A 13,050-nucleotide genomic window follows, 5' to 3' on the forward strand; every position below is an offset into this window, starting at 1 on the left:
CCTCAGGTCTTCGAAAAATTTCGTTATAAAATCTGTTCATTTTGGTGTGATGTTGCAATTAAAAATGAATACATTTTGTGACAAAAGTTGACAGCAAAGTCAGTCGAAACCGGTTGTTGAAAATAAAGAAATATTTTGCGATCTTGGCTTTATTAAAGTTTTTGCCTAATAAAAAGTCTTTTCCAATTTTATTCGTCGATGCCTCTTTGCTCAGCTTGATAACAATACTTGTACTTCCCACCCATAGCATTACCTCCCCCCTGGTTCAAATACAATGAAGCGCTAAAGAAACTGGTATAGGCATGTGTATTCAAGTACAGAGATATGTAAACAGGCAGAATACGACACTGGGGTCGGCAACGCTTATAAAAGACAACAACTGTCTGGCGCAGTCGTTAGATAGGTTACCGCTGCTACAATGGCAGGTTATCAAGATTTAAGGAAGTGTGAACTTGGTGTCATAATCGGCGCACGAGCAATGGGAGACAGCACCTCCGAGGTAACGGTGAAGTGGAAATTTTGCCGTACGACCATTTCACGAGTGTACCATGAATGTCAGGAATCCGGTAAAACATCAAATCTCCGACATCGCTGCGGCCGGAAAAAGATCCTGCAAGAACGGAACCAAAGACGACTGAAGATAAACGTTCAGCGTGACAGAAGGGCAACCCTTCGACAAATTGATGCAGATTTCAATGCCGGGCCATCAACAAGTGACAACGTGCGAACCATTCAATGAAACATTTTCGATATGGGCTTTCGGAGCCGAAGGCCCACTTGTGTACCTTGATCACTGAACGACACAAAGCTCTGCGCCTCGCCTGGGCCCGCCAACACCGAAGTTGGACTGTTGATGACTGGAAACATGTTGACTGGTCGGACGCGTCTCGTTTCAAATTGTATCGAGGGGATGGACGTGTATGGGTATAGAGACAACCTCATGAATCCATGGACCCTGCACGTCAAAAGGGGACTGTTCAAGCTATTGGAAGCTCTGTAATGGTGCGGGGAGTGTGCAGTTGGAGTGATATGGGACCCCTGAAATGTCTAGATACGACTCTGACAGGTGACACGTACGTAAGCGTCCTGTCTGATTACCTGCATTCATTCATGCTCATTATGCATTCCGACGGACTTTGGCAATTTCAGCAGGACAATGCGACACCCCACACGTCCAGAATTACTACAGACTGGCTCCAGGGACACTCTTCTGAGTTTAAACACTTCTGCTGGCCACCAAACTCCCCAGACATGAACATTATTGAGCATATCTAGGATGCCTTGCAACGTGCTGTTCAGAAGAGATCTCCACCCCTCGTACTCTTACCGATTTATTTACAGTCCTGCAGGATTCATGGTCTCAGTTCCCTCCAGCACTACTTGACATACTAGTCGAGTTCATGCCACGTCGTGTTGCGGCACTCCTGAGTGCTCTCGGGGACCCTACACGATGTTAGGTAGGTGTGCCAGTTTCCTTGGCTTTACAGTGTAATATCGTAATGAATAACGCAGACCATTAACACTAGTGGATAGATGATCGAACCCTGTCGAGTGTCAATAGAAACTTTTCCTCATGCTGGAAAGATCGTATACATCCTGTTGTGGGTTGGCATGAGAGCCAACACCGTTTTACTAGAGGAAGCCGAAAGGCACGCGTTTTAGCTCACGCAGGGTGGCGTGAGGTCTGGAACAGGACAAGGAAATTAGAATTTAGAAAAAACGGACGCAGCTGGTGGAACACTTAACTTTAATCCATTAATGGTGAACGTCGCTCTTGACGGTAGATTACTACAGTATCAATAGTAACTGGCACTGGCGCCTTGCTAGGTCGTAGCAAATGACGTAGCTGAAGGCTATGCTAACTATCGTCTCGGCAAATGAGAGCGTATTTTGTCAGTGAACCATCGCTAGCAAAGTCGGTTGTACAACTGGGGCGAGTGCTAGGAAGTCTCTCTAGACCTGCCGTGTGGCGGCGCTCGGTCTGCAATCACTGATAGTGGCGACACGCGGGTCCGACGTATACTAACGGACCGCGGTCGATTTAAAGGCTACCACCTAGCAAGTGTGGTGTCCGGCGGTGACACCACACATCCTTCGACAGCAATGTCACTGCTTGTTTATTATTTTCAATTGAAATAGAGACAAATTTTGCATTTTCAGTAAAGAAGAGTAAAGAAGAACCAGGACGTCGGACATTGATTCATTGAGAGTTTCTGGTTCCCTTAAAGCCCAAGTCGCCTCTCGTAGTATATTAATTGGAGTACTATTTGTTCAGCATCCAAGTTTGTGCGTTCACACGAAGAAAACAAATATCGTCGCATTTGTGTTTTTAGTTCCCAGTTCAGAAATGTACAACAAGTGATGAATGTGTTCTAGTAAGGCAACTGACTTACCTCTTGCCTAGTATAAGGTTCAAGGTAGTTCTGGTACTGCTGGAAGATGTTTAGGACTCTCTTGACGATCTGGAAGTATAGTGGGTCTCTCAGCATGGTCTCAAATTTGCTGAGAACACTGGTGGCACCCTGCAGACAGGAAAATAACAATAAAATGCATATTTTATGACAGTTCTGATTGTTTATCTTTCTATTACGCCATGTCGGGCGTTGGCACTTACCCCGTATCTCTGCGTAGGGTTGAGGTTTTTGCCAATGAGCGACAAGAGATCCTTGTAGTAGGACCCGTAGTACCTGGCGTTGAGGGAGTCGGGGGTGCACTGTACGAGATTCCCCAGCAGTTCGGTCGCTTCGCTCTCTTTAAACGTTATCCTGCCCTCCGTCGCCTGGAGTACAGAGCGCAAAAGTTCAGGGAATCCGGGCACTGTAGCTGCTACAGTCTGGTGGACAGGGAAACTGGGCTATGCACTCACCGTTACGATGTGCTCCATGTCAACGACGTCGAACAGTCTGTACTCGCTGTACCAGATCCTCTCCAGGGCCAAGACGTCGGTACTCATAAGGTTCAGTTTTGCGGGACGCATAGCGATTTCGACTCCGTTCTGCAGCCTGAGCTTCGGGTTGTAGCTGGTCTGGAAATGAAAAAGGAACCATCTCAGCGGCAAGCTCATATATGGAAGAATTTAGTATCAGGTGCAACATTCACATCTAAAAGTTTGGTTATGGATGCAGTCGCGAAATTCATGTGTATGAATAAGAATGTAAAAGTTCGTTAGTTCAGAATTGTGTATCAAAATGGTTCAAATGGCTCTGAGAACTATGGGACTCAACTTCTGAGGTCATTAGTCCCCTAGAACTTAGAACTAGTTAAACCTAACTAACCTAAGGACATCACAAACATCCATGCCCGAGGCAGGATTCGAACCTGCGACCGTAGCGGTATTGCGGTTCCAGACTGCAGCGCCTTTAACCGCACGGCCACTTCGGCCGGCAATTGTGTATCTCCGAAAGTTTTCAACCGATATGTTTTGACGTATCTATTTTTCATGTTCTTACTTGGTTTTTACTTGTTTTCTGACAATTCCAGCAAGTGGGCGAGTTTGTAATCCCAGGCTGAAAGTCAGTGTTGTGTTATGTAATTAATAACGTTGTGGTTCAGTGAATGGTACTCTGTGATACATTTTTTGAATAGGTCTTTAGGAGAGGAAATGAATTAGCGAAAAAAAGACAGGGTGCCATTTAAAAAAAGTCATACCGCTGTTCATATCTTTGTAAAAAACAGAACTACAACGAAGGCAATCATGCTGATTGATGTCCCCCTGATGGCTAAAGAACATTTGCTTGAAACATTTTGTAATTTGTATCTGGACAAACAGTTATTTAGGGTGGTCAAGATATATGGGACACCCTGTATATACGTAGAAACAAACATGTATTATACGCCACTGGAGATGCTTCATAAATAAAGGAAGCGAAACGCATAAGGCAAAAAAAAAAAAAAAAAAACTGTCTTTCATTTAGTTGCAAAGACGGAATATATCTCCACGGATATAGAAGCAACTAAGGAACGACGGAAAAGGAAAAAAAGTTGACAATAAGAATACGTTTAAAACATAAGTCACTGATCATTAAAATGAAGCAATTCACTGTTATTAAAATTGGAAGGACCTGGCCTGGGAAAGGTCATCGTTGAGGAGCGTAGGAGAGAGCTAAGTATAAGGATGGGGGACTGATGTAGAAGGAGTGAATCATGGTCGCCCGCAGAATTTTTTCCAGAGAAGCCAAGATTCAAAACTTGACGGTTTTTATATGACTGGTTCGATGAATTTGAAAACACGTCGTGCCCCAAGAACTAAGATAGACAGAAAGTACACAAAACATGCTTTGTCAAAAGACTGACAATTATCTTCTTAGTATTTTTAAAATAGATTACTTTGGTGCCTAAACGATAAGCGTATTTCAGTACTACACGCAAAGTACATCTTTTTTGTGTTATTATCATGAACGTGGATGCCATCTCATAGCTTCAGAAATCTGAAATGATATCTCCATACACTGTGCAACACAGTTAAAGGATCACTTTTTGGAAACTCACAGTTGAATAAATTGAAATGATTGGAATGTATAGTTATTCAGGAGGTATTAACCACTCTGGGAAGTAAAGTTGAGGCCGCAGTTGCCATTTATATTAAGAATGAATCAAAAAAATTGAAACCCTCATCACTTTGGAGCTTATGCTACGGAATTGTTGAGAAGTTCATAGTAATAACCATGATATACTGGGCTGTGTGTGGCGACTGTGCGTGCTTACGAAATAACTACACGCATTATTAAAGTTTTCAACCTCTTAACAGAATACGTAGAGTGGTATTAACAGAAAATTTTAATTTAAATGTTTAGGGCTATAGTGATATACTCAAGTCACTCTTCATTCCATATAGGTAATCTACAATTAATGAAAGAATTATGGAAATCAGCAGATGTATATGAACCCATCGAGATTGAATACCATTGTGTAAATGATTGCAGTTAAACTATAAGACTAAGGAATGAAAAGGAACTAAGGATGCATAAAAGAAAAACAAACTGTATTAGCGCACTGGTAACGTGTATACAACCACCTTGGCGCCAATGAAAAATATACTACAATTCCCAAGAAAAGCATTTCAAAACAAGTTTATGAAATTTAAATTCTGTTTTAATTTTTTTTGCAACTATTCGTGGATGCACAGAGATCAACTGCCACTGATGCTAAACATAACACTTCAGTAATCATCTTTTGAATGTTTCAGTTTTTATTTCCGCGGTTGCTAACAAAATTGAAGAGGAATTATACCTTATGCAAGACCCCTTTGAAGTTTTGTTTTCACCCAAACATGTTTCAGCAATTTGTGCTATCTTCAGTGGATTTATTTTCTATTTTCTTCCTGCAAAATTGTCATTACATGTAAATCTTTAAAGGAACTTTTGATACAAAATGTTTACGTTTGTAAGATGAGCTATTATTGTAAAATGTTGTATATTGGTTTGCTTATAGTACAGAGTTGAGATATGTATAACTGAGATGTGGGTGGGGGGATGGGGGAGATGAAGCGAGCGACCGATTGCGGCGATACCGTGAGCAATCGGTTTTTTCGTGTGTGGTGCCCTTAAATCCCATCCTTAGGGGAAGCCGAGAGTGGGAGGGAAATGATGAAAGAGACGAGAGCAGAAAGGCCGTAGCAGTGATTATCCTGTGAATGTTAGGTGGGTTCTAAACCGAAACTTGCGCCACAGAAACTCCTACCTCAATATCTTCAGAGTAATCGAGTGTTGGGACATCAGGCAGTCCATGGGACAACCTCTCCAGGTTGTAGCGGGCGAACAGCTGCCTCAGCGCGCGATAGAAGAGGCTGCCGCGCAAGTTGCCGTTGGACATGCTGTAGTTGGCAGCACTGAGGAAGTACGGGTAGCGGTAGTTGAAATCTGCGAAGAACTCGTTCAGCCCGACGTCCTCGGTGAAGTAGGTAAGCATCTGCTCTGGTGAGTGCGTCGCCACCGGGAATCCTGTGTAGCCAGCCTGCACGTAGTACGGCTTGTCAGCTGAGACGTAACCTGTCAACCGAAACGCCGCACTTGTCAGCAGTCTAGTTAATCCACTGAGATGCGAGATGATGATAGCGTCTGTCTGGGGACGGAGTAACAGTGAACGAAAGCGTGGGCTAAAGCGCAGCGTCATAACTGCAACAATTAAATAACAGAGTAACAGTTTCAAACGCAAACAATTACAGTAAATACTAAAACTCGGCATACTTGTCACAGGGAGTTACCCGCGATCCTTTTTTATACAAAACAGACTTATTTTCCGTCTATCGGACGTTGTTTTTATTATTTCAGACTGAGTGGCTTCGTGCAGTGACGCCAAATTTTAGATCAGTTAAACAATATAAAAACAGAAGACAATTTGATTCTAATCCTATATTTACAATATTACAGAAACATAAAAAATTTCTGTCTGATTGTGACTGTGGCCATGTGTGTGTGTATGTGTATGTGTGTGTGTGTGTGTGTGTGTGTGTGTGAATTTTGTTTGCTTGAGTGTGTAGTGTGTGTGTGTGTGTGTGTGTGTGTGTGTGTGTGTGTGTGTGTGTGTGTGTGTCGTCGTTTTTTGACAAAGCCCTTGTTGGCCGAAAGCTTATTACAGTTACAGACTAACTAGTCTTAAATGAACTCTCAGCATCACTGTTATGCAAAACCAGGCTAACATACTGTGGCTTTATATTAAAATCTTAAACCTGATTGGTCTAAAACGCCCGTAGCGCCATCTGCGTCTAGCAACTGATTTAAAAATGCAGTCTTAAAATAAAACAATGGAAAATCCAGGATGGAATGGAACAATGTTATGAAAAGGTTAGTTTTTACTCACCATACAGCGGACATGCTAAGTTGCAGACAGGCACAACAAAAGGACTGTCACAAAATAAGCTTTTGGCCAAAAAGGCTTTTGTCAAAAATAGACGACAGACACACACACACACGAAGGCAAACACAGCTCACACACACATGACTACAGTCTCTGGCTTGCCAAACCAGATTACGAGCAGCATCAGGAGTGCATGATGGGAGAGGAAGCTGTGTGGGGGTAAGGAGGAGGCTGGGGCAAGGGGTGGGGAAGGGATAGCCGAGTAGTTGTAGTCCAGCTTCAGCTGCCAGTGACTGTGTTTGTGTGTGTGTTTATGTGTGTGAGAGAGAGAGAGTTGTGTTTGCCGCACGAGATTAGCCAAGCGGTCTAAGGCAGTGCAGTCATGGACTGTGCGGCTGCTCCCGGCGGAGGTTTGAGTCCTCCCTCGGGCATAGGTGTGTGTGTTTGTCCTTAGGATAATTTAGGTTAAGTAGTGTGTAGGCTTAGGGACTGATCACCTTACCACTTAAGTCCCATAAGATTTCACACACATTTGAACATTTTTTAGAGTTGTGTTTGCTTGAGTGTCTGTGCCTGTCTCTGTGTGTGTGTGTGTGTGTGTGTGTGTGTGTTTGTCTGTCTTTTTCTGATGAAGACCTTGTTAGCCGAAAGCTTATTTTGTGACATTCGTTTTGTTGTGCCTATTTGCGACGCAGCATCTCTGCTATATGGTGAGTAGCAACTATCCTTTTCATAATATTGTTACAATATTAAAATAATTTATACATAAAACATTCCCGATATTAAACATAAAACATTACAGAGGACTTCTTAGATTTACAAAAGTCTAACTTTTTATGTCAGTAGCTCCTGCTTACGAACTGAAAAGTTAAGAAAAGGGCGCCAAAACAAGCAATTTTTCGACAATTTTTAAGAAAGAAATCTATTAAGAAACTATGTAACAATTACGTTGGAAGCTTTAAGTGTCAAGTAAACCAATGCACAAGACTAGCAATAGACCTTCTTTCAGTAACACCGAAGTAAATTATCACAAAGGAAAATGGATGTTGAAGAAGAATCAATATTTTCAGTTGTATGTATTCCAGAAGGAATAAGTCTTCGTTTATCAATCACATGAGATTGAGATTCAATACCCATACCATCCACTGTGTACAGTACATTCGGTATGAAGGTGTCATCCATTACTTACATTCAATGGTTCAAATGATTCTGAGCACTATGGGACTTAACATCTGAGGTCATCAGTCCACCAGAACTTAGAAACCTATGTAACCTAAGGACATCACACACATCCATGCCCGAGGTAGAATTCGAACCTGCGACCGTAGCGGTCGCTCTGTTCCAGACTGAAGCGCCTAGAACCGCTCGGCGATTATTTCCGTATACTGCAATGATTAGTGCACATAACCCTAACAAGATGTAACGAAATTACACCATAGGATAATCTTCATACTGGAATGGAATGCGAATAGGAATGAAATGAAACCGCTTCAGGTAATTTAATTTTGCTCGAACATCAATCTTGTTTTCCAATTACAGAGTGGGATTGTCACGTACCCGTCATCGAAGTATAGCTACGTTTCGAAGATCGATTAGAGGACACTTTTCAGAGGAAGGTGAGAAAAGATATTCTTCGTTCTTCACAATTAAGAAATCAGAAACAAAACGAAATAGAAAGAACATAGTCGGCACTTTGAAACATGTTTTTCTGCCTTTTGTTTTCTCAATGATCCAAAAAAATATTTTTTGCGATCCGACACTGGACAATCACATTTTGTGAACTGCATTTATGTTCTTTTTTTAATTTAAAGAAGAGCGCTATCTTTGACCGTGCCCCCCCCCCCCCCCCCCACCCTCTAAAACAGTCTTCCCCTTACACCGCCGCTACGGTCGCAGGTTTGAATCCTGCCTCGGGCATATATGTGTGTGATGTCCTTAGATTAGTTAGGTTTAAGAAGTTCTAGGTTCTAGGGGACTGATTACCTCAGATGTTAAGTCCCGTAGTGCTCAGAGCCAGACCCAGAAGAACCTTCCACGGTCCACGTCGCCTCACCTTGTAGCTTGGCGTCGTAGACCCGCTGGATGACGTCAGAAGTGATGAACAGCTCTGGGTGTATCTCGTAGATGGGTGGCAAGATAAGGTCCCTCGTGTCTTCGCGCAGTCTTACAGCCATGAAGAATGCGACCAAAAACTGCCCTTTGTTCACTCGCTCACGGAGATACAGGGCCGTCTGCAAAATGGGAGAAAAAAATCTTAGAGCATATGCTGATGAAGTTATTGGGAAAGATGGATGTGACACGAAACACTGACGTAGCTGTCAAGGTATCTTATTTGACCCTAGAAACTTAGAGAAATGCATATAAAGAATCACAATAGAAACCTGTTACGAAAATATGGAAGAAATTAAGTACAAACAAACAAACACATACGCAAAGGAGGGGGACAGAGAGCGAGGGGGAGAGGGGGTGTGAGCATATAGGCGTTTACATGTCTAAGTGATAAAATACACATGAGATATGTCCGCCCCGATAGCCGGCACGTTAACTCAGCGTGTTCGGTCAGAGGGTTAATTGCCCTCTGTAATAAAAAGAACTGAGTTAACCGATCAACGACGAACTTAAAGGGGTGTCTTAGGACGTCCGCCCCGAGCAGATGCAACGCACGAAAGCGAACAAAATGAGATTAAAAAAAAAAAAAAGTGGTCAGCGTGACGGATTGCCGTCCTACGGGCCCGGTTTCGATTCCCGGTTGCGCCGGAGATTTTCTCCGCTCAGTGACTGGGTGTTGTGTTGCCTTCATCATCATTTCATCCCCATCCGGCGCGCAGGTCGCCCAATGTGGCATCGAATGTAATAAGACCTGCACCAAGGCGGCCGGACCTGCCCCGCAAGGGGCCTTCCGGCCAATCACGCCAAACGCTCATTTCATTTCCAGTATAAGAAATGAATTCTCTCGAGCTTCCAGCCGCGTCAGTTGGTTTAAAACCTGAAATCTGTGGAAGGAAATGAGCCACTTAATTGCCCACGTTGCCCATGTATGGGTGTCAGTTGATCTAGCTATTTTCTCATGACACTTAGCAGGTGTTGGGGCACTTAATTTTATTACAACAGTAATTAATATATGATCAAAAAGAGTAACTTTAGATCAAAAGAGCCACTTACGGAAGATGTTCAAGCAAAACGGCTACAACAACCGCCAGATTTCTCTGGCCATCTTTCCGAAAACATGTAAGCAGAATGACCCCCAAGGAGATCTCTAAGAAGCTTACGTTTTTTCCGTTCTGTGGCTCAGTAACAGGAAAGATTGGCCAGCTCCTAAAGAGGCATAAAACCGATTCGGTCTTCAGGGCTCCAGCAAAAATTTGGCAGCTTATGAGGCCTGTGAAAGGTGCCGTAGGCCTCAAAACCCCAGGAGTATATAAAATACTGTGTGGGCGTGGGTATTTTATGTCGAACAGACTGTACGTACTATTAATCAGCGCTGTGTAGAACACGAGAGATGTGTTCGCATTCGGTAATCAGCGATAGCAGAGCATGCTTTAGGAAACGGACAACGTATTGCATTCGACGACATCTGTTATTAAAAGGATTAATAGTTTCGGACATCGTATTGCATTCGACGAGACATTTGTTATTATACGGATTAATAGTTTCTGGGACAGGTTAATAAAAGTAGCGATCTAGACAAAAAACTGTGATAACACCCTCAGCTTGCAGCTAAGCACTGCTTGAGACCCGGCAGTCGGAGGGTAGAAGAGAGCGCGCAAAGAAAACATTATCTTACATGTAGCTGGAGCTACCACCAGTGACGTCACATAGGGCAGTGCGGCTATATAGGGACGGTAGCACCAGTTGACAACGTCCGAGGTGTGCTCGGCTCAAAACTGTGAATTTGAAGCGGCTGGAGGCTCGAGAGAATTTTATCAGTACAAATCGTAGCGAAACCATGCATTCGTGTATGTAACAGACTATGTCTAGTTAACAATTTCCGTTGAGTTTTAGGGAAGGCTTCCGAAAGTAACCTATGCTATGACACCGAAAGCGGTGCAGTCAGTTCTTCTAATGTAAGACTGCAGGAAATTCCAGCTTATTTTTCATCTCTGAAACACACGAACCTCACTAAATTACCTGGAAACACAATGAAAAGTGGTAACTATACTGTACATGGGTGGTTATAATTAAACTTTCCCTATTTGACACGTTATAACACGGAAACTAATTACCGTACGAGTACCAAACTTGGTAGCATTAATGTCCAGAGTATGGGGTGCATGATTTCCATGCGCGACAGAGCCACGGTCCAGTTGCAACTATGGCCACCAGGTGCCGTGATCAGACATCGTGATTCATAGTCCCACACCCTGACCTGTCGCAGTGCACCTGTTGATGTGTCGCCGGCCGCGGTGGCCGTGCGGTTCTGGCGCTGCAGTCCGGAACCGCGGGACTGCTACGGTCGCAGGTTCGAATCCTGCCTCGGGCATGGGTGTGTGTGATGTCCTTAGGTTAGTTAGGTTTAAGTAGTTCTAAGTTCTAGGGGACTTATGACCTGAGATGTTGAGTCCCATAGTGCTCAGAGCCATTTGAACCATTTTTTTGTTGATGTGTCAGTGTGAGCTTGAACAAAAGGAGCAGAATATTATTGGTGAAGCTCTACTATCAAAACAACAGTAATGCTGCAGCTGTACTTCGAGAATATAGCTGGCTGAAAGGATTACGGAAGGCTCCTCTTTCTCCACCTGCTGTGCTGAGCATGATGAAGAACTTCGACTCAACTGGAGAACTGGACATAGCTCCGGGAAGAGGCCGACAACCGGTTGCACCACAGGTGGTTGATGAAATCGCTTTCGCTATGGCAGACAACGCTGCGCGCAATTCTCGATCGTCAGGCAGTGCTCGTGCTGTGTCACGACAGTTGAACATCCCGTGGTCCACTGTACGCAAGGTGCTTCCAACCATTCTCAAATGATATTCGTACGAGATCCATATCCTACAGCAGCTTGCGCCACAGGACGCACAACGACGTGTTGTCTTCGCTCTCCACTTTCTCGCAAGGATTGAAGTGGACGAGGGCTGGCCCTGCACCATCCTAGGGACAGACGAAGCTCATTTTTCTCTGACGGGTGAGGTGAACGCACAGAATTACCGAGTGTGGGGATCTTCACCTCCAGTCGCTGTGCATGGAGTTCCCCTGTATGGTGAACGTGTTACCATATGGTGTGGCTTCACGACTACATTCATCATTGGCCCATTCTTTTTTGAACAGGTTGGCGCTCAGTGACCAAAGACGTGCAGTGCAGTGTGACTGACCACCGTTACTGCGATATGCTTCACCAGCATGTCATACACGCTCTACAGGAGAGAGATGTATTGAAATCAACAGCTTTAATACAAGATGGGGCCCCACAGCATATTGCTTGAGAAGTTCATCTGCTTCTCCGTACACATTTGGAAACGTTCTGATTATCAACCGACCGCTTCCAAATGCTTGACCGGCACGATCGCCTGATCTTACTCCCTGTGATTTACGTTTGTGGAGCTATCTGTAGGACAGGGTTTACCAGGGGAACATTCACACATGTACTTGATAAGAAGCGCAGCTTATCAAGAGAGGTAGCCACCATACCTACGGATATGCTTCGTTCTGTTGTGTAGAATGCAATCCTGCGCTTTCAGACTCTTCTGGACACTGATGGGCGCCATGTTGAGCCGCTGTTGTAGCAGTAAATTTACTGGTATCTAATAGTATGATGCACCATAGCAGCACATTAAAATTGTTTCAGTTGAATCGATTCTGCATTATTTCTCTTACCCATGTCCTTGACATTAATGCTACCAAGTTTGGTCCTCGTACAGTAATTGGTTTCCGTGTTATAACGTATTAAGTAGGGAAATTTTAATTATAACCACCCGTTATATCAGTGCTTTGATGGTAAAACTTCTTGCCGAACAGTTCATATCATACTAAAGTATTAGATTATTTGCGTTCTGGAATCTTCTTTTTCTTGTGCTTGTCTCGCATCGGTGCTGGAGCGCTACTGTTATTAATGGATTTGGCATGGTTAAAAATGGCCGACTGCCCTTCCTGTCGCCACCCCGTTTCACCCCCCCCCTCCTACCCCCCCACCCTCCACACACACACAGCTCCTGTTACAGAGTATGTCTGCTCCAACTGTCTGCGTGTATCGTTATTCGTTATTCATGTGAACGTGAGCGATAGTTTCCTGTTTGCGAATCGTGCAACTGAGATACGACTGG

General features: G+C 43.8%; 1 protein-coding gene across 1 annotated transcript in view; it reads right to left on the reverse strand.

Moving 5' to 3' along the window:
- Positions 1-13,050, reverse strand: part of LOC126455780 (hexamerin-like) — a 54,481-nt gene that overhangs the window by 18,760 nt on the left and 22,671 nt on the right. The window contains exons 4-8 of the mRNA XM_050091545.1: positions 8,849-9,026; positions 5,680-5,987; positions 2,867-3,025; positions 2,615-2,779; positions 2,394-2,522 (exon numbers count right to left, since the gene is read on the reverse strand). Coding sequence (XP_049947502.1) covers positions 2,394-2,522; positions 2,615-2,779; positions 2,867-3,025; positions 5,680-5,987; positions 8,849-9,026 — 939 coding nt within the window. The remainder of the gene's footprint in view (positions 1-2,393; positions 2,523-2,614; positions 2,780-2,866; positions 3,026-5,679; positions 5,988-8,848; positions 9,027-13,050) is intronic.

The sequence above is a fragment of the Schistocerca serialis genome, chromosome 2 (assembly GCF_023864345.2).
Source record: "Schistocerca serialis cubense isolate TAMUIC-IGC-003099 chromosome 2, iqSchSeri2.2, whole genome shotgun sequence".
Lineage (NCBI taxonomy): Eukaryota > Metazoa > Arthropoda > Insecta > Orthoptera > Acrididae > Schistocerca > Schistocerca serialis.